General features: G+C 41.2%; 1 protein-coding gene across 6 annotated transcripts in view; it reads right to left on the bottom strand.

Annotated features, from left to right (window-relative positions):
• LOC139556169 (FERM domain-containing protein 4B-like) overlaps window positions 1–22353 on the bottom strand; it is a 65857-nt gene extending 43504 nt beyond the window's left edge. For 2 of the 6 annotated variants that reach the window (XM_071369780.1, XM_071369809.1), the window contains exon 1: window positions 4528–5161. In XM_071369780.1, the coding sequence (XP_071225881.1) occupies window positions 4528–4689 (162 nt within the window). In that variant the 5' untranslated portion in view covers window positions 4690–5161. Of the gene's footprint in view, window positions 1–4527; window positions 5162–22073 lie in introns of those variants that run through there. The other 4 variants (XM_071369799.1, XM_071369770.1, XM_071369761.1 and 1 more) reach the window with 4 other exon arrangements.
• Between the last annotated feature and the right edge of the window lie 605 nt (window positions 22354–22958).

Below are 22958 nucleotides of genomic sequence, written 5' to 3'. Positions count from 1 at the left end.
CTGGGCTGGTGTTAACTGCAGTCTACCAGGATATTGTTCCCTCCACCACCACAACAGAGCTGCTTTTAAGCTGTTATACAGGCTACTTTTTTGCTTTGTTTTTGAACACATTATATCGAAATGAAATTACTGACTTAGGGGCATTTCTGGACAAAGTATTTTATTTATTGTCATACAAACACTGAAGCGGATGACATGGTTCTGGTAGGACTCTTTTTTAAAGATGCTACGTCAGATGGGGACAGCTATTTTAAACAGACCAACAACCTTAAAAAATGGTGCTGGTCAAGTGCCTGTGGTCGACCAAAGTAATTGGTAATCGACCACAGGCACATTTGAGCAGTCTGTTCCACAAGGCAACCAAAAAGAAGGCACTGGCTGTCATTGGCGACCCCACCCACCCTCTTCCACCTCAGTTCGAGAGGCTTGCCTCTGGCCAGCACTTCAGAATGCGCTTGGCCAAGAAGAATGTGTTCAAACATTCATTCGTTTCTTGTGCTGTTGGACTACTAAATGCAAAGTAAATTGTATCAGTATATGTACTTATCTATCCAGTGCAGTTGGGACAGCGGTCGGTTGTGAGTGAATGTATCAATATCCTTTATGTTTTTAGTGTATGCAACATAATGGACTGACTGGTTTAAATGTGTATGATGTGAGAATGTTTGCATATGTGATCCTTTTAATGGAAGGTGATGCCAAAGAAAAATGTTCATCCTGGATGGACAAAGTTTAATTCTGTTCTATTCTATTATGTAAACTCTCTTTTCCTGAAGTCAAACTGTAGTTTCTAGGCATTTAAAAAACAAAGTTGACTTTCTAGAGATGATTCCCTTGAGAATTCAAGCCCTTTCTGAATGGTTCAATAGCCCACTTATACAGCAAAGACCAAGAACCTTAATCAGAAACACAAGCATGGATTACTAGATGACAAGTTTTTATAACACAGAGAGAAAAAAACTATAAGACCTGTCTTCATAGAACAACATAGGATTGTGTGTAATCTGTATTAATAGAGAGAATTATTGTAGCTGTTCATTACACAATCTCCATTGTCTAAACAGGGATTAGTCACTATAGTGATTGTGGGGGTTGTCCAGTGCATGATCCACACTACGGTGCATTTATCAATGCTGCATTGTTACGGACAAATGACATCCAAGCATACAAACAAAGAGGCCAGTAGCTCCATGGTCTAAAATGTGTTAGTCTTCCAACATTGTTTCATGGGATGAAGTGAGACAATATTAGTACTAATTTTGAGTTAAAGTATTAAAAAATCAGGTATCTCCAACATGCTCCCCACACTCCCTGCTTTTCTGCTCCTTTTCTGTGCCTGTCTTTGTCTACCCCAAAAGCCCCCTTTACCTACAGTAACTCCATTTCAAATACCTTAGCAAGACATCTAATGAGCTACTGCTCAGTCTGAACCCTATCCCAAAATCATTACACCACAGTTCACTGCACAACAATTCATGTTCCTTACTTTAGTAGCATGGCAGTAAAAGAAGACCCACTGGGCACAGACATCAATTCAAACCTATCCCCACGTTGGTTCAACGTAATTTCATTGTAAAGTCGTGGAAACAACGTTAATTCAACCTGTCTGTGCCAATTGGGAAGTTTTGTTGGTGACTATCTATCCTAACTAGAGGTCGACCTCTAACTAGAGGTCGACCTCTAGTTAGGGCCGATTTCAAGTTTTCATAACAATCGGTAATCAGCCTTTTTGGACCACCTGTTATGCGAGTGCAGCGTCAAAAAGGCCTTGTGGCTGCAAGGAAGTTGCAGGAAGTGGCTGTAAGTTGCTAGCTAGCATTAAACTTATCTTATAAAAAACAATCAATCTTCACATAATCACTAGTTAACTTCACATGGTTGATGATATTACTAGGTTAACTAGCTTGTCCTGTGTTGCATATAATCAATGCAGTGCCTGTTAATTTATCATCGAATCACAGCCTACTTCAACTTCGCCAAACGACTGATGATTTAACAAAAGCGCATTCGCGAAAAATGTACCCAAACTATAAACATCAATGCCTTTCTTAAAATCGATACACAGAAGTATATTTTTTTAAACCTGCATATTTAGTTTTTAAAAATTCATGTTTGCAGGCAATATTAACTAGGGAAATTGTGTCACTTCTCTTGCGTTCAGTGCAAGCAGAGTCAGGGTATATGCAACAGTTTGGGCCGCCTGGCTCGTGCGAATTGTGAACTAATTTTCCAGAATTTTACATAATGATGACATAACATTGAAGGTTGTGCAATGTAACAGCAATATTTAGACTTAGGGTTGCCACCCGTTCGAGAAAATACGGAACAGTTCCGTATTTCACTGAAAGAATATACGTTTTGTTTTCGAAATGATAGTTTCCAGATTTGACCATATTAATGACCAAAGGCTCGTATTTCTGTGTGTTATACTATAATTAAGTCTATGATTTGATATTTGATAGAGCAGTCTCACTGAGTGGTGGTAGGCAGCAGCAGGCTCGTAAGCATTCATTCAAACAGCACTTTCCTGAGTTTGCCAGCAGCTCTTAGCAATGCTTGACCCACACCGCTGTTTATGACATCAAGCCTATCAACTCCCGAGATTAGGCTGGCAATACTAAAGTGCCTATAAGAACATTCAATAGTCAAAGTTATATGAAATACAAATGGTATAGAGAGAAATAGTCGACGCGTCATAATTCCTATAATAACTACCACCTAAAACTTCTTAACTGGGAATATTGAAGAACTGGGAATATTGAACCACCAGCTTTCATATGTTCTTTGTTCTGAGCAAGGAACTTAAACATTAGCTTTTTCACATGGCACATATTTCACTTTTACTTTCTTCTCCAACACTGTGTTCTTGCATTATTTAAACCAAATTGAACATGTTTCATTATTTTTTTGAGACTAAATAGGTTTTATATATGTATTATATTAAGTTAAAATAAAAGTTTTCATTGTTCATTCAGTAGTGTTGTAATTGTCATTATTACAAATACATATATAAAAATCGGCCGATTAATCGGTATCGGCTTTTTTTGGTCCTCCAATAATCGGTATCGACGTTGAAAATCATAATCGGTCGACCTCTAAGTGTCAGGATGGACCGCTGAAGAAAGCAGTGTTTTGGAACATTTTCCAAATTTGACAGAAATATACATAGTTAGAACATGTCTCATTTGTTCATGAACAAGATCCAATAAATGACTGGAAGCTTATATATAACGTGCAACTCTTTATTTGTTGATTCGCCATTAGTCAGCAGCTCTTCAAACTTTGTGGGTGTTCACCAGCTCACTAGACTATGGGTGTTCACTAGACTATGGGTGTGTTCATAAATTCACTCTGGAGTGCCAGAGAACGAATTCAGAGTGTTGTCAGATTGTCCGTTCGTTAATTTAGAGCGTTCTGACCTCACAACGGCAGTCAAGCACCCAATCTAACTGGCTAAAGTTAGCTAGCATGCTAGCAACTTCCAGACATAAATGAGAGAACACCTCACTCTGACAATTTTTCCTAACAATTTTTTACCAAGTGTCAAGATGGACTGCCCCTCACATAAGGCAGAAAGGCTAGAGGCCATGGCTTTAGAGAGAGGTTGACCCGCAGGTTTAAAGAAAGATAATGTGATGTGTAATAGCCATGCCAGAGAGGTCATCCCCCTAAAGGCCTGTCATTGGGGCGGGGCGTTCCAGCCGTGGCCTCTTCACACGACCTCAAGCCACTGACCTACATAGGCTTAGCTCCAACCCTGCAGCATTAGGCCATGCCTGTAATTGACTGCTTATCAGGCTTATTGACATATTCTCACTGATTACCATCTCCTAACACCAGCTATCTTCACTGACGATGTAATTTAGCTTTTAATGGTAGTTCATTAACAACCTTTCCTAATTTGAAATCTTGACATTTTTTTACGTTTGGAACAGAAATGTATATAGTTAGAGGATGTCTCAATTGTTCATGAACAAGATCCCATTCAGGTGCTCCAACAAAAGACAGCACTTCAAAGACAACCTTCAAAGATCAAAAGACTGGCCGTGCTGCTTCCTGATGACTTCCATACTGTATGTGCAATGAGACCCATGTTAAACCTGTCTCTGTGACTCATAAAGAAACACCCTGTCCTGAGTCCTCACAGGCACAAACAGTAAACTTTCACCCAACAGACAATCTACCAAATACAATATGCAATTCTAAAAGTCAAATTAAAACTAGTACCCTTTGGATATGCTTCATAGTTAGCCATAATGTGATGGTTATTCTACAGACTCCAGACAACTCCTGACAGATATATACATTTACAGAAAGCAAGGTGTAAAACAGTATCAACAAGACAGGTCAAATTAGAATATATATTAGACATGATCTTGCTCCAGCCACCAGTACATCCCAGTCGGCAGCTGGCACAGTAGCTGTCAACATAGTAGTCAATAAAAACCACATTGATTAGAGCAGCATGTACAGTACAACTTTTCCCCTGGAGTAAAGGGATTGATTGGTAACACAGTCCCAGCGTACCTGATAGAACTCCCCGAGCTGCCACCATGTCTGTAGGAAGCGGCGGGCTGGCATGAGCCCCTGAGAGGACCACCTTCTGAGGGTCTGCTCTGCCAAGCTCCACACAACCTTGCTGCTTGATGCCAGCAACTCCTCCACTCTAGACATGAACCCCAGAGCCATGGCTGTCACTTCACCGCTCACTCACTCACTCCCAGAGACCAGACTGAGATACCCGGTGCCCGGCACAGTCTCTCTCTACTGATGAAGTAGAAAGTCTGTGATGCTTGAGAGATGCTTGAAAGGTAAGCACACTACTCCGTCTTCTTGGCCCAAGAGAATGTACGCTGCTGAGTAAAACACCAACTTCACTCTGCATCTAGAGGCTGTTGTGACTCAGAATGTCAACGCCCTGGAGGAACATCAGTAGCAGTCTACTACTACACACACGCTTTACTATGTCTCCCTGCTGATGTAATCTGTGAGAGTCACAGCTCTGGTCTAGAGAGGCTGGAGTTGTAGTGCTGGAGTGGAGTGGCGCGCCAAAGGGTGAGCTCCCAGCCTCCTGCCCTGGGCCCTGGTCCAAGACAGCCTGACACTCACATGGCAAAGGGCTGGACAGAGCCACAGAGAATCAGCCTAAAGAAGCTTGGTCTGCAGTGCACACCACATAAACACACTTTACATATACATGCTGTACCTATACTCCAAGGCAGACTGACGGACAGCTCAGTCACTCCATCCCCGCCTCATAAACACTCTAATTTCTTTCTGACTTAAAGCTTAGTCTTTTTCTTGAGGTTTTCCACTCTGTTGTTAACTTCATTTTAGACTGTAGTTGTTCCAAAATTAGGAAAATGGATCAACTGTAATGCTAGTGTTACACGCCATTTGGAAGGTTCAGAGAGTGGAACGTCAACTATATGACAGTTAAGACCAAATAGAGGCAGCATACAGGAGTTCTAGAAGATGTGATTTTTTTCTTGACAGGCAACCACCATCTCAATGATCTTGCTTGACACACACCAATTTATAGGCACTCGGCAGGCATTACTAATCAATCACTAACATCCAATTCCTATCCTTTATCTAATAATGGTATTCAAATATATAATATCACATTAGATATAAGATATTGCTATATAATAGTGTGAAATAGCGGGTGTAGATTTGAGTGATTTAGGATGGTTTCTGAAGGTCATTAATTTTCTCTGTACAGTACTCCGGGTGCAATTTCCCGAGGACAGTAGACGTCTACACCCATCATATTCCACACTACTCCATATATTCTACACTACTAAAAGTACTAAATCTGAAACTGTCTTTTTTTGGAAATTGTTTAGTGTTGGAACCTACATCTGACATCAGAATGTAACGGATATAGCTTAGGAAAACTGGGGAAAGATTTCCATAGTGTAGTTGCTTTTGATATCAAACATTGAAATTTGAAATACTGTGGGAACAAACATACTCATATTCTTTAGTTTATTTTGAATATTTTTACATTCCTTTTAGCAAAGAAGGATGTGCATATTTCCCCAAAGAGCCATACACCATTCTGACAGAAACTGAAGAAAACAAGTGAAAAGAGAGAAAATGTGTTCTCGGCTGTGGACCTATAAGTTTTTAGTTGAGTCAAACTAGCGGTGTCTCATCTGGCAACAATAGCTTGCTGTTTGTTTGTGCGTTCTGAGTCTCATAAAACCTTAACACGTTTGCAGTCAGCACGTACAGAACATGTCGCAAAGCCCTCTGAACAACATCCGAGGGATCATCTGAAACAAAGCTGAATCATAGAATACTCGTAACAGGCCTGATTACTGTGAGAGTAAAATCAAATAAAATCCACATTTTATTTGTCACATGCGCTGAATACAACAGGTGTAGACCTTACAGTGAAATGCTTACTTACAAGCCCTTAACCAACAATTTAGTTTTGAAGAAAAATAAGTGTAAAGTAAAAATAGATAAGTAAAAAATAAAACATTTAAATAACAAATAGTTCAAGAGCAGGCATCTATTATCTCATCTATGGAAAATTAATCTTGTATCATCTCTGCCCACTTCCAATTGTCCTGACTGGAAGGACATGCATGATTGTTGAATCTTTTGGACTTCATGTGTATAGTCTGATAATTTATGGTAGTTTCCTAGCGCAGTAAAGACAAACACTTATTGAACTAAACAATCACCCAGGGTAAAGTCCAACTGGCATTTTTGCACTAACATATCTATTGCAGATGAGACACAAAGTATGGCACTGCAGTCTAGCTTTAACATATAGCTCCATTATGACAAGACCTTCAGGAGGAATTCAATTATTCTATTTCGAGGTGACAACCATAAAGTATTTTGTATTTAAGATTTCAAATAGTTTAATCAAAAAGTTGTTTGATAAAAACATCTAATGACAAAACCTAGATATTGATGATTTAATGTGTGTATTAGGGGATGACTGGATTTGGATAGATCCATTTCAGGGTGATATTGTCACACCCTGATCTGTTTCACCTGTCTTTGTGCTTGTCTCCACCTTCCACCAGGTGTCTCCCATCTTCCCTCATTAATCCCTGTGTATTGATACCTGCGTTTTCTATTTGTCTGTTGCCAGTTTGTCTTGTCAAGTCCTACCAGCGTGTTCCCTGTGCTCCAGTTTGTGGTTTTCCTAGTCTTCCCAGTTCTGACCTTTCTGCCTGTCCTGACCCTGCTGGCTGTCCTATACCTGCCTGACTGTGATTTGGATTACGACTATTTGCCTGCCCCTGTAATAATCTCTAAGACTTGTACTATCTGCCTCCTGTGTCTGCATCTCGCTCTTAGCCTGAGCCTTGATAGATATAATTCATTAGAGGCCCACATTGAAGCTATACAAGAGTGCAGTGGGGGAGGGGGGTATATTCAATTAACCATGTTGCTTATGACACACACACAGCTGTCTGAGTGGTAACAACTATGAAGACCACAGCTGTGGTGGACACAATACCATCGTTATCACCAACATACTGTATGTCACCATATTTAGCAACAAAAAATAAAGAGTACAGAGTTGTTGCCTGTGTCCACTAGACGAAGCAAGCACTTACAATATAAAACCAGTGCAGAAGCTATAGATGGCATTCTTAACTGTAAATAGAGAGGAGGTGTCCTGTAATATTACATGAAAGTGTGATATCACATTCCCTCTGGCCATATCTCCTGTCCCATTCTATCCAGAGAATTGGACCAGGCAGTAGCCAGATGATTCCCTCCACAGTGAGAGGAGTAAAGGTCTGTTTGCTTGTATAACACACACGGACATGCAGGGGCTGCCTTCCATAGAGAGACAAAGGAACAGCCAAAACACACACATGTGCACACAGCAACCCGAGAACACAGAAACGCACACACACACACACCCACACACCCACACACCGCCCGCAGGTGCCTGCTATTCACAGCTGATATCCATGTGTGATGTGTTTCATTGGGCGGCGGTGGGGTAGAGGTAGGGGTGAGACCAAAACAAGAAACAGTTTGTGAATTTACAGACAGGTGATCCCAGGGGAATGAGAACCGTCGACCACTCTCACCTCTCATAGGGAGAACCACTCTTTATCTATTCCTAAAATCAACTGTCTGCAAGAGTCCATGTCTCAAGAGGATATTCTATTCAGCTCTGTAAGTGGATGCCCCAGGCCAGTTTGACATTTCCCCTCACACTAGTCTTGCTTGGCCGATCTTACAGTGCAGTGCAGGGGAATGAGACTACCCTCACACAAAATCCAAACCGTCAGTTAATCTGGGCCTTTTGAAGAATGGCGGTGATACAATGCATAGGTGTGTAGGATATTTTCTGTCACTGATCTGTGAAACCTTAAATATTTCCTTATTGTCCCTGATGAGAAAGAAAGAATAGATCTATCCTCTCCTCTCACTCCTCTGGTTGTTGATGCATTGTGAGTGGACACAGGTGCTCAAGCTGTCTCTCTCACTCTGATTCACCCATCTGTTTCCATAATGAGAGACCCGCTGGAGAGGCTGGTACCACTGACTGCAGCTCTGCTCTCAGCTGTAAACAGCATGACCTCACACTCTGGCCCACTCTCCTCTCTGAGGTCACTCTCGTAAACACTGCACTGACAAGCCCCCTCCAAGTCATCTGCTCCACAGAATAATCAATTTATTTGAATGATGATTATTGTCATGATGATTATTGTCCATGACATCAAGAGTGTGCTTTACCACCAATTGTGTTTTTTTCTCCTAATGAGTAGAATACAATCAATTGCGGAGAATCAAGTCACTGCTGACTTGTAATTCATACGGCAGTTGCCAGACATCACCAGTAGGCAGAGTAACATCACACTACTAGACCAGACTCCACTACTGAATATGTATACGGCAGTGGTCAGTCTACAACTTTCGTCCTTTTGTTCTAGCCCACTGAATCAGGAAACAGTTTGACCACTGTTAGTCCTGATCTGGAACAAACCCCTGCACATCCTGTCGTTCTTTAGAACAGGTGTTTGAGACCCCTGATCTGTAAGGAGTACATTTAGTGCTGAGAATGTTCAGCCAATCATGTCCTGGGTGTTACCTTTATGACAATCATGTTCTGGGTGTTACCTTTATGACAATCATGTCCTGAGTGTTACCTTTATGACAATCATGTCCTGGGTGTTACCTTCATGACAATCATGCCCATCCTCCTCTCATGTTCCTATAGCATTCTCATCTGATTAGTGAGTCCTTTGAGGAGATGATTACACACCACAGGCATGCTCTGGTTCTGGTACTGAGGCAGCGGATGTCTGTTTCAATTTAGATACCTCTCAGTCCAATTCCATAACTCATCAGTTTTAATAGGCTTGGGTCTGTAGAGAATATAATGAGGGCATGACAGTACAGCCCGTGCTACCGAGATCATCACACGTCTGTGTCCCTGAGCTAATTTCATTAGAATGTCAATTACCATGTGCAGTAAACGCTCAGTTAATTGTCTAAAAGAGGATGGCCTCCCACAATAGCAGACACACAGCTCCAGCACAGGGCAGGGTAACATCTGTTAACACACAGCTACAGCTGACAGGCAGGCAGGCTGGGACAAGAACACACAGAGTACAGTACGGCTGACAGGGCACAGCCCCATGCCACATACAGAGATACAGCTGTCAGGCAGGCAGGCAGGCTAGGACACAAACACATATAGTACAGTAGGTCCAAGGCAAGGGCCGCATGGTGGACAGTGTTAGCATTCCATTTATTCTCAGAGATGACGCCCATGACATGCCTTCAGTGACAGGGACAGTCCCATGGCTTTACATGGAAAGCCTCCTGACTGCTGCCTCTGTTCCAGGATATCACATTCCAGTAGTGGCATTTTGTAGTCATAAATCAAATATGAGTGGATTAAAATAAATCAAATAAAAACTGTAAAAGAATCAAGTCTAGTTATGCATAAGTGATTGCTTGATTATTACGCTACGTCTCATACGTTGTAGTGTTTGTGTTTACCAAATTAAATGGATTTTGATCACTTACTTTTACTCTTCCTCACTGCTCTAATATGCTCTCCCTATTCAGACGGGTGGCTTCATAAGCACACATTCTGCATTTAATCAACAGGGATGAACCTATAGATTCTGAGAGGGATGTATCTTCTCCCCCCACCATGTCTGTGAATGAGAGGTCCACATTATACTCCTTGAGGAAAGTTGTCAGTACATCATTGTAATACACACACAGGACATACCCGGTTATACCCAATTAAAGCGATTGTGATTAAGCTCTAGTTGGTGAACGTCGAGAGAGAGAGAGAGAAAAGCTTTTTGTGTGCAGCCGGGCGGTAGAGTCAAGCCCGGCTTTGTGCAGCATGGCAGGGGTTGGAGGAGAGGGGCCTGGGGGTCTGAACTGCCACCACCGTCCCATTGAGATGTCTGTTATGGCTGGGGATGTGGGGCCTGGTTATCTGCACCCTAGGACACTGCTCTGGGGCCTGCTGGAGGCCCTGGCCTGTGACAAACACTGTGCGTGCATAACCCAGATGCCACTGAGCTGAAGGGGCTGAGGGGGTGAGACAGTGCCCATGGTGTCAGTCGCACACTGTCTGCCCCTATCAAATAAGCCCACGGCCCCAAGGGATTGTGGGTGCTGCTGAGATTTGCAAAGGCAGCAGTGGTGGAAAAAGTATCCAATTGTCATACTTGAGTAAAAGTAAAGATACCCTAATGGAAAATGACTCAAGTAAAAGTGAAAGTCACCCACTAAAATATTAATTGAGTAAAAGTCTAAAAGTATTTGGTTTAAATATAGTTAAGTATCAAAAGTAAATGTAATTGTTAAAATATTCTTAAGTATCAAAAGTAAAAGTAAATAATTTCACATTCCTTATATTAAGCAAACCAGACAACACAATTTTCTTGATTTATTATTTTACGGATAGTCAGGGGCACACTGATGACATAATTGACAAATTAAGAATTGGTGTTTAGTGAGTCCGCCAGATCAGTGTGTGAATGGAAAAAATTCTGTCTGCTAAGCATTCGAAATGTGAATCATACTTTTGAGTTTCAGGGAAAATGTATGGAGTAAAAAGTACATTATTTTCTTTAGGAATGTAGCGGAGTAAAAGTAAAAGTTGTAAAAAATCTATAGTAGTACTAAAGTAGTATCTAAAGTAGTACTGTACTTAAGTCGTACTTCAAAGTACTTTACACCACTGAAAGGCAGAGCTGTTAGAGAGAGAAAAAATGACCTGGAGCGGCAGGGTTTTAATATGATTTGCAAGAGATGGAGGACATGAATGGCTGCGGGGGTCCTAAGAGACAGATAAAGAAAGGGGGAGAGAGAGAGAGAGAGAGAGAGCGCGAGAGGTTCATATAACATGTATGCTGATATCTCATGCTTGATTGTCTAGCTCCTTTAACGTACTGTTTTTGTTTACATATTCATGATTGAGGAATTTACTTTATTCTATAAATGACATGAGTGTCACGCTATGCCTGTTCAACAACACATCACTGTTCAGTCGTGTTTAAAATCTTTTTTTCTTTTTTCATTTTAGTCAACACAAAAACAAAAACAAAAAAATCTGTGGAGAAACTTTATTTTCCTTTGAGCCAGCCCTTGTTAAACAAGTTTGTGCTGCCTGGTTTTATTTAAAGCTATATATTTGACAATGACATTGTCCTTGTTCAGTAAATATAGATGAATTACCACCATCATGCATCCAATTTCCACAGTAATGTGAATGGTGCCCAGGGGAAGGTCTATAGGGACTCAGTCAAAAGGTTATTCTGAATGCTAAACCAACTGTCGAGAACTCAGTGTTGCAGACACACACAGTGGACATGTGTCGCATTATCAATGCAAAATATCTATACTTCGAAGACCTATATAACCAAATATCTCGCTCCAGTTAAATCCTACAACCCAGTCTTATCACTCACTGACTTATTTGATGCACTGCTCTTTCTTGTACATCCTTTAGAGAGTGTTTGTCAGTTGATAACTACCATAACTACTGGATAATGTAATGAGACCCTATGGGGACTTAAGCTTATCACTGTCAAACAATCCTCTAACACTACATAATCAGAACAATTGCACAGCTTTATCATGCCAGCAAAACATGTGTAGGGAAGACCTCCCCGACTTAGAGGGGCAATGAAAACCTCAGAACTTTACCACTCCAAATTTGATAAAGAGTAAGGACTTTTCACTATGTGTGGTTTTTATAGACAGAACAGACCCTGAGGCATTATGGGAAAAAGGCTAGTGGATACCCAGCAGTCACTGTGGATTACTCACCATTGGTCCATTGGAGCAAACCACCAATGTGACAGAGGACCTCTCAATCTGTCATAGTGTGAACACTTATGCCAGGGTCTGTCTATTCCACTTAGGAGGCAAACTGAGCTCATGGAAAGTCAGGATTTGGCATTGAGTTGTGCTTTGGTGGGGGGTGCATATGCAATGGCGTGTATTCATGGATACCAAAGGAAGCCAGGCTACCCCAAATATTTGACCAATAAAAACATTTAAAGTATAAAATGATTTATCTTTTGTCTCTCTGGATTGTCATAATTGTTTTGTAAATTCGCAAGTGGTTGAATCTCACCTGAGAAATCATCAGAGCGAGGGAAACAGCACCCCTCTGTCTTAGTATGTGTAGACCATGTATCTGATGCTGTATGGAACAAAAGAGTATGACATGTTGGCGCCGTAGCATTTGAATAATTGATGCCAGCAAGTATTTGGTGGCATCAACTGTTGACAGCTGAGCTCAACTGTGGGTTGTCCTGGGCAGCAAAACACCCACCAAGGGAGGCCAGTTTGGATTTGGCTTCCCACCAATCAAATCACATCCTGAGCAAAACGTCCATCATTGTCAGAAAAACATGTCTGTTTCTTGTCTGCTTGTGTTGATGTCCTGCAGTAGCTAGCTTGCTAAATCGGCCCTTTCCTAAGCCATGGACGGTGATGGGGATTTGGATTGTGGTTATGACTTAATTCTAAGTAGAGGCCAATGATTATGATGGTGATTCTGATTTAACCATAACTTAATATATTGTGCCACTGGTCTGAGATGATTGAAGTTCAATATGTAGCCTACTGTAGATGTAGCCTAGTTGGCTCACATTAGCTAGCTAGCTAAACTAGTTGGTTCATTGTTGCCCATGGGAGGAAGTTAGGCTAGCAAACATTTTAGCTAGATTGCCTATGAAAACAAAAACTAAAGGCTTACATAGACCATTTGCCAACATGAAAGAAATTAGGACAGAATTGGTGTTCAACAAGTCTACAAGTAGGGTGAGTCCCCAAAAATATATTTTCTTGCGCGAGCATGCACACACAGACAGACAGAAGTACCATGGACAGCCACATGATATTTTGGTATCTTTAAGTTTGTTTTCAGTGTATTAACTAAACATACACTGCTCAAAAAAATAAAGGGAACACTTAAACAACACAATGTAACTCCAAGTCAATCACACTTCTGTGAAATCAAACTGTCCACTTAGGAAGCAACAGTGATTGACAATAAATTTCACATGCTGTTGTGCAAATGGAATAGACAAAAGGTGGAAATTATAGGCAATTAGCAAGACACCCCCAATAAAGGAGTGGTTCTGCAGGTGGTGACCACAGACCACTTCTCAGTTCCTATGCTTCCTGGCTGATGTTTTGGTCACTTTTGAATGCTGGCGGTGCTTTCACTCTAGTGGTAGCATGAGACGGAGTCTACAACCCACACAAGTGGCTCAGGTAGTGCAGCTCATCCAGGATGGCACATCATTGCGAGCTGTGGCAAGAAGGTTTGCTGTGTCTGTCAGCGTAGTGTCCAGAGCATGGAAGCGCTACCAGGAGACAGGCCAGTACATCAGGAGACGTGGAGGAGGCCGTAGGAGGGCAACAACCCAGCAGCAGGACCGCTACCTCCGCCTTTGTGCAAGGAGGAGCACTGCCAGAGCCCTGCAAAATGACCTCCAGCAGGCCACAAATGTGCATGATTTATACTTTTACTTTTAATTAGATACTGTATATGCCAATGGCATGCTAAGACATCGACATGCATTTCTTTATGTCAGATGGCTTTTGTGTCCGCTTTACAGATAGACGTACAGAAAGAGGGTAAATTGTACATTTTCTAACCGAATATTTTGCATAAAGATAAGCATTATCTTGTCAGATTATAGGAGAAACTCTGGTAGGCCTGAAACAGTCTTCCTCACCTCTTATGCACGATCCAACTTTACAGCCGAGCACACTGCCACTGTATCAGGTTTGTTTCAATGTCCAGGTCACATTATCAGGGGCTGTACTCAACAACATTGACTGAAAACATTCATTTACACTGCAAGCCAATTATTGTACGTGACTAAAGGGTATTGCCATATAGAGACCAATGCACACTGATGGAAGAGGTGAGTGATAACAGGCCATGGTGCTATGAAGGTGACTGACTGCTGCTGGCTACCTGCTCAGTGGCTTGCTATGTGGAGGGGAACAGGACAGATGGCCTCTAATGAGGGAGGGAGGAGGGCTCATATAACACAACATTAATGATGCAGGGCTCATCCACTCATGGATGACACATTGTCTTCGATCTGCCAGACAGCACTGAAATTACTTCTAAATCCACAACATATGGCCTACACCTTTAATGAACAGTGCCAATATGAGCAAACACAGAATATAGAAAATAAGAATAAAGAACACACTTTAGGCTTTAGACAAGATATTGAGGAGAAAACTAATATATATATATACCAGCAATAAGGCCCGAGGAGGTGTGGTACTGTATATGGCCAATATACCACGGCTAAGGATTGTTCTCCGCACGACGCAACGTGGAGTGCCTGGACACAACCCTTAGCTATGGTATATTGGCGATATATAACAAACCCCCGAGGTGCCTTATTGCTATTATAAACTGGTTCCCAAAGTAATTAGAGCAGTAAAAATAAATGTTTTCTCATACCTGTGGTATACGGTCTGATATACCACGGCTGTCAGCCAATCAGCATTCAGGGCTCAAAAAACCAAGGTTATAAATATATATATATCACAGGTTCAGAGGGCTCTTTAGCGAGCTAACCATCTCTTTACCAAGCCATCCCCTCCAGCTGTAGCTCTGTGAAACACACACTTGGGGGTTGAATCACTGAGCAGTATTGATTACTCTGGTCTCAAGGCTGTGGGATATGTCTGCTGCCTGAACACGGCTGCTTCCATGCTCTACACACACATCACTATTGCTGCTTCAGTGAGAGAATAATAGCTGCTCATCTCAGGTCTATCCGTTCATTACCATCCCCCCGTTCAGCACAGTCCTCTCAGTGGTCATTATCATTCAGGCCCTCAAACACAGCTCCTAAATGTGCATTCCAGCTCCTCTGGTGTGTATGTGTGTGTCAAATCAAATCAAATTGTTTTTGTCACTTAGTAAACAACAGGTGTAGACAGACAGTGAAATGCATACTTCCAGACCCTTCCCAACAACGTAGAGAGAAAAATATAGAAAAAAAGAATAGGACAAGGAGTAAATAAACAACGTTTAATCATAACAGATACATGTACATGTAGGTAGGGGTAACGTGACTGTGTGTGTGTGTTTGTGATGTGTGTGTGTGTGTGTGTGTGTGTGTGTGTGTGTGTGTGTGTGTGTGTGTGTGTGTGTGTGTGTGTGTGTGTGTGTGTGTGTGTGTGTGTGTGTGTGTGTGTGTGTGTGTGTGTGTGTGTGTTTGTGTAATAAAGAGGAGAGACACAGACAGGGTAATTACAGGAAGGATCATCGACAGCTTCCACAGCTTGCAGGCAAGCAGGATAGCATCCACAGCCAGCAGACCGGACACAGAGCAAAAGCTAAAGATGGGGTCTGCTTTGTTGTTATTCTCATTTTCTAAGCCTCAGAGCAATTCAGTGCTGGTCTGCAACGCAGAGGAAGAGACCAACAATAACCAAAGGATGGTAATGTGCTTTCTACACTGTGGTGTGGCTCTTAAGGGAACTACAGTAGCTACAGCCTCAGGGCATTCCTCACTGCACAACCATTGCCCACTGGGACTCAGGCTCCATGATCTGCTAGAAACAGTCTTCCTATACAACACAATATCCTCTGAGAGGTGAAAAGTGACCAGAATTTACACAAATAATGGTTTTGTCAACAAAGCTAGCTACATTGATAATTCTCATAGTTCCCCATAAATAGACCAATTAAAGATATATCCAAAGCAAGCAAATTTTGTTTCCATTTTGTTTATAATTGGGGCCCATGCCCAAAGAATGAGTGTCTGGAATCTGGATGCTTGGAATTGTGACATTACTCGTTATTCCGATGAGACAGGGGCACTTAATGTAGAGTGCTTCAGTCAATGTCCACTGACACAGATGAACATATGTTCATCTTTTACATTATTTATAAGGAGGTGCATGTGCTCTGGCAACTTTGGGTGGAATTTGTCAACAAACTGGAAATCCTCTCTCCTCCTTAAATAGATTGCTTGTTGTCCTAATACAGTCTCTTTAATCTAAATCAGTGGTTCCCAACCAAGGGTACTTGGCCTATCCACAGGGGGTACTTAAGAAAACTCATGAGACCAACTTACCTTACTGGTAAAATGCAAATGAGGGGGTACTTCAGGGGTATTCCGGGCAGAGCAGAATTCAGTTGGTGGTACAGTAACCGACAAAGGTTGGGAAACACTGATCTAAACTATATGGGCCCTGCCTCCCAGAGGAATTCCCTGCCAGCTGAGGAGCCCGTGTCTGGCCTAATCCCATTGCTTTCTGCTCTCTGCATCGTACTGAACACCAAACACACGAGTAGTCAAAGAGGAGAAAGAAATGTGTGTCACCGTCAGTCAATAAGCCAAGGTATTCAAACCTTCCACTAATGAATGAGGATGAGTACGGTCACTCAAAAACCATAACACAAAAAAAAAGAAACCAGTAAAAAGAAACACATGTAATTCCTAAATGTCTGCTAAATCAAACAAAAACATTCTGTTTATTCATGTATTTCAAAAGACTGTGCCTAAATGGACAAAGGGACAGTTCAGTGTGTCCATGGTTTTGTAAGTGAAAATAAGTTACAGAGTATTTGTTTTACACAGGATGTCCTGTGGAAGGACAAATGTCAGACGTAAAACAAGGAAAAGGTCCAGAGATGCTCTGCCAGCGGACTGCTTGTAAACCGGCAACAAGGAAAAGGTCCAGAGATGCTCTGCCTGGGGACTGCTTGTAAACCAGCAACAAGGAAAAGGTCCAGAGATGCTCTGCCTGGGGACTGCTTGTAAACCGGCAACAAGGAAAAGGTCCAGAGATGCTCTGCCTGCGGACTGCTTGTAAACCGCTAACAAGGAAAATATTCCTGTTTACACAACTGACATTGTGAACCATGTTCGCGACAGTTGCCTTCTCTGAGAGACTGGGAGTACAGAGGGCAATATGAACAAATAATTTGAGATTTTTCTGTTTGCATTGTACAGTGGCAAGAAATAGTATGCGAACTTTGGAAATACCTGTATTTCTGCAGAAATTGGTCATATAATTTGATCTGATCTGCATCTTGGTCACTGCATGAGGTAAGTGGTGGTCACAATCAACAGCCTGATCAACTCTATGTGAATGAGATATGTCGCACTGCATGAGGTAAGTGGTGGTCACCAGATACTGACTGGTTTTCTGATCCACATCCATAACTTTTATTTTAAGGTATCTGTGACCAACAGATGCATATCTGGGAGGTTTTAGTATGCGTCACCAAGAAGGGCACCTACTGCTAGAAAAAGTAAGACATTGAATATCCCTTTAAGCATGGTGAAGTCATTAATTACACTTTGGATTTTGTATCAATACACCCAATCACAACAAAGATACAGGCGTCCTTCCTAACTCAGTTGTTGGAGAAGAAGGAAACCACTCAGGGATTTCACCATGAGGCCAATGGTGACTTTAAAACAGTTACAGAGTTCAATGGCTGTGACAGGAGAGAACTGAGGATGGATCAATAACATTGTAGTTACTCCACAATACTAACCTAATTGCCAGAGTGAAAAGAAGGAAACCTGCCCAGAATACAAATATTACAAAACATGCATCTTGTTTGCAACAAGGCAAATAATACAAGTAACACAGCAAAACATTTGGCAAAACAATTAACAATTTTTGTCCTGAATACAAAGTGTTACGTTTGGGGCAAAACCAATACAACACATTACTGAGTACCACTCACCATATGTTTAAGCATGTTATGGGTATGCTTGTAATCTTTAAGGACTGGGGTATTTTTTACGATAAAAAAGAAACAGAATGTAGCCAAGTACAAGCAAAATCCTACAGGAAAACCTGGTTCAGACTGTTTTCCAACAGACACTGGGAGATGAAATCACCTTTCAACAGGACAAAAACCTAAAACACAATCACAAATCTACACTGCTTACCAAGAAGACAGTGAACGTTCCTGAGTGTTACAGTTTTTACTTAAATCAACTTGAAAATCTATGGAACGACCTGAAAATTGTTGTCTAGCAACGAACAACAATCAATTTGACAGAGGTTGAAGAATTTTGAAAAAAATTATGGGCAAATGTTGCACAACCCAGGTGTGGAAAGCTCTTAGAGACTTACCCAGAAACACTCACAGCTGTAATCACTGCCAAAGGTGCTTCTACAAAGTATTGACTCAGGGGTGTGAATACGTATGTAAATTAGATATTTATGTATTTCATTTTCAATAAATCTGCAAGAATTTCAAAAAACAATTTTTACTTTGTCATTAGGGAGTATATGAAGTGGGTAAAACAGTATGTAAACATGATTAAAGTGGCCAGTGTTCAGTGACTATGTACTGTACATAGGGCAACAGTGACTAAGGTTCAGGGTAGAGCACCGTGTGGAAATTGTTAAAAGGCATCCTTGTCCATAGAGTTGCATGGTTTCTTTAACTTTGCAATCATTGGTTTTTGTTTGGCATGCATTTTAAAGTGAAAAATCGGAGTCTCAGCATTACTGAGAACAGAGTGAGAGAACAGAGTGAGATAACAGAGCAATTTGTAAGTCGCTCTGGATAAGAGCGTCTACTAAATGACTTAAATGTAAATGTAAATGTACTTTGTTACCGTGGAATTGATCAGCACTGCTTTGGGGCATAAACTTACATTAGAACCCACCATAATCAAGTTGAGTAGCCACACTATTAGGCCTATTCATAAAAGTAAGCATAGTGAAGTACAGACAAACTATTTCAAACTCTACGAATGTACAGAATTTTGCGAAGAGAGAGATGCCATCAATTTATTGCATTATTCCTTTTCTTTCCTATTTTGTCTTTTTGTGGAAATCTGTACACAGTAAGGGGTTTAGAGTATATCCTGTAGACTAGAGGAATGACCTGGGTGGAAAACCTGTTCCACAGGACCTGCTCACTCTGTCAGACGACACCCGCATGACCACAGAATCTAATAACTACCAATCCTCCTGCTCTGTGCATGAAAAACGTTCAAATGATATGTGTGTGAAAAACAGAAAATGCTGATAACCAAATCTCAAGACAAAAGAAAGGCTGGGTCTAAAGGTGGGAAATTATAATAACACTATTCTCAGACCCAGGTTTCTGCATGTGTTGCCTTTGTAGGCTAAGTTACGTCTAGACAGAAAAGGTCCCTCTGTTTCTACTGTTTACTCTCTGAAAGGCTGGTTTGTATGAATGGCTCCGTGAATTAATGTATTCTGATTAGCAAATAAACCTTATCTGTGCTGGCTGAGCACCCAGCCTGGTCTCATAGACTAGATGTAACATGGTAAATGTAAATTCGGACACTGAAATTAGGGAAAGGGGGATACCTTGTCAGTTGTACAACAATGCATTCAACTGAAATGTGTCTTCCGCATTTAACTTAACCCCTCTGAATCAGAGAGGTGCAGGGGCTGCCTTAATCGACATCCACGTCTTCGGCGCCCGGGGAACAGTGGGTTAACTGCCTTGCTCAGGGCAGATGACAGATTTTTACCTTGTCAGCTCGGGGATTCGATCCAGCAAGCTTTCGGTTACTGGCCCAACACTCTAACCACCAGTATGATATGTTATGTTTGGTATGGTTACATAAGACAGATGGTTACTTAAAGCAAAACTAAAGTAAATGGTTGGTCAGGGTGGATAAGTGGTATAACGCAAATTTCTATCAACCCACAGTTTGCGAGTTCGAATCTCATCACTGACAATTTTAGCTAATTAGCAACTTTTCAACTACTTACTACTTTTGAGCTACTTTAAAACTACTTAGCATGTTAGCTAACCCTTACCCTAACCCCAACCTTAACCATTTTAGCTAACCCTTCCCCTAACTTGAACCCTTTAACCTAACTCCTAAACTTAACCTTAATCCTAACCCCTAACTCTAACCCATAGCCTAGCTAACGTAGCCACCTAGCTATAATTTGTAAAATATCATACGTTTTGCAAATTCGTAACATATAGTACATTGTGCAAATACATAACATATAGTACGTTTTGCAAATTTGTAACATATAATACGAATTGGGCGATGGACATCCACAAATTAATACATAATATACGAAATGTAACATAAAATAATAAAGGGAGTGTTTTAGATTTTAAGTACAGAATAATACAACATGCTCTGAGACCAGGTTGGAGCACCAGCAATGGAATCTTAGGTGACGGTTAATAGCTTTATTGAATTGGAAGCACTGACCCCATTAAAACCAACTGGACATCCCAGACTGAAGTAAACAAAATGCTGTCCTGCTTTTGTACTCTAATGTAGTGTGTGTGTACGTGTGTGTGTGCATGTGTGCGTGTGTGTGCGTGTGTGTCTGTGTGTATCTGTGTGTGACACTTCTTTTATGAGCCTCTAATTTAATATTGTCCCCTTTACAAACCAGACCTATGCAGTGTAGTGACTGGGACAGGACAGGCACATTAGCACTGCCTGTCCTCAGCATGTACAGCTATTTAAACTACCTGAGGTAACTGAGTGAACTGAGCTGCTGAGGTAAACCGAGGTCTATTAATCAAACTTTGTAGGCTACCTATCCATCTTGTTTACAGTTAGTTGTGGCTTTTCTGTCCTATAAAGTTAATGCTTTGAGTAGCCTATCTGTAGCCTACAATTCATTACAGTCTAATTCCTCTTATGTGCCTATTTTGGTACTTGAGTCCAGAGTGACACAAACCCCATACAGGATATCACATTCTTTCTCCCATTGTTTGTCTTTCCCAGGAAACAGGAAACTCAGGCAGAAGTTGTGAGTCTGTGACTTTAAAACCTGTTTGTTTGTGTCTCAGCCTGTGTGTGTGTGTGTGTGTGTGTGTGTGTGTGTGTGTGTGTGTGTGTGTGTGTGTGTGTGTGTGTGTGTGTGTGTGTGTGTGTGTGTGTGTGTGTGAATGTGTGTTGTCTGTTATGTCTTTATTGTCCCTCTGGACATGGTATTGACATAATCAACACCCTGTGTGCATGTTAACAGCAGCATGTCTATTAGAAAACAAGCGTACACATGTTTTGGTGTGATACCTCAGTCGGTCATCACCTGATAGCAGCTGTGGGAGTAAGTAAATGAAGGTGATGGAAAGAATTGCATTCTTATCTTCTTTTTCTCATATTGTTGGGTGATCTTATCTCTTTCTTGAGATAAACAAATAAATGAACATTACTTCCAATGATGAAAAGGCATAAACTAAATACAACCTATAAACTAGGGGAATACTTATTACTGTATAAAGTGTCTAGGTACAATAGGTTGGCTACTAGCGTGTTTTAAGTGTATAACATGTGCCAAGTAATGCACAATGCAACAAGATAAAGGATGAGAACAGAGTGAGATAACAGAGCAATTTAGCAATACGAGCTTGTTTTACATAGGTTTACTTATTGTTGAAGAAAAAAATAATGTAGCCTACAATGCAGTTGAAAATATAACTTATACCATACATCATATGATACTGGCATGGCACAATTACAGATGGTTGCCAGCACAATCAGTATTGCTTTTGATAAACATTGCTTCAGTTACCATCAAAAGCATGATTGATTCGTTTGAAAAGAAACTGGATAGTTCCTTACCTTTTTTTATTGCCGCCGTTATGTTCGAATTTAACTTTTTGTATGAACAGAAGGTTTTTTACCGGCAGCGATAAAAACAAAGTATTCCACCGGCGTTCTCTCCGGCTGTAGCCCACTAAAACGAATAAAGAACGTAAAATTAACCGCTGCTCTTTCGCTAGTGATCCATTGGGGCCAGAAAGCGAAGCTGTCTACTAGGTCCGCATATCCTTATCGTCCACAGTCCCATCCATTCACTCTCTGCCTCCTCCCCTGTATCCTTCAGCCAATTCAGAGAAGACGAATTTCCCACTATTTATTCTGTGCCAGTGCTGGCATGACCTGCCCAAATGCACTGTCCACGTACAAGCGATGCGGGACCTGCTGAACTATAGTCCATATAAACAAAGCTCTGTCAGTCTCTGCTCTGCAAACGTAGTTCTACATTTGTATTTTATATTTATTATTGGCAGCAGCTACTCTTCCTATGGTCCAGCAAAATGTAGGCAGTTCTAAAAAAAAAATCAACATTACAATACATTTACAACAGATTTCACAACATATTAAGTGTGTACCCTCATGCCACTACTCTACTACCACATATCTACAACACAAAATCCATGTCTACATGTGCATAGTGAGTATGTTATTGTGGGTTTGTATGCATGTGTCTGTGCCTATGTGTGTGTCTCTTCACAGTCCCCGCTGTTCCATAAGGTGTATTTTTATTTAATTTTTTACATCTAATTGTACTGCTTGCATGAGTTACTTGATGTGGAATAGAGTTCCATGTAGTCATGGCTCTATGTAGTACTGTGTGCCTCCCATAGTCTGTTCTGGGGACTGTGAAGAGACCTCTGGTGGCATGTCTTGTGGGGTATGCATGGGTGTCCGAGCTATGTGCCA

The sequence above is a fragment of the Salvelinus alpinus genome, chromosome 2 (genome assembly GCF_045679555.1).
Source record: "Salvelinus alpinus chromosome 2, SLU_Salpinus.1, whole genome shotgun sequence".
Lineage (NCBI taxonomy): Eukaryota > Metazoa > Chordata > Actinopteri > Salmoniformes > Salmonidae > Salvelinus > Salvelinus alpinus.
The sequence above is the reverse complement of the archived record's forward strand: the minus strand, read 5'-3'. Positions and strand labels throughout refer to the sequence as shown.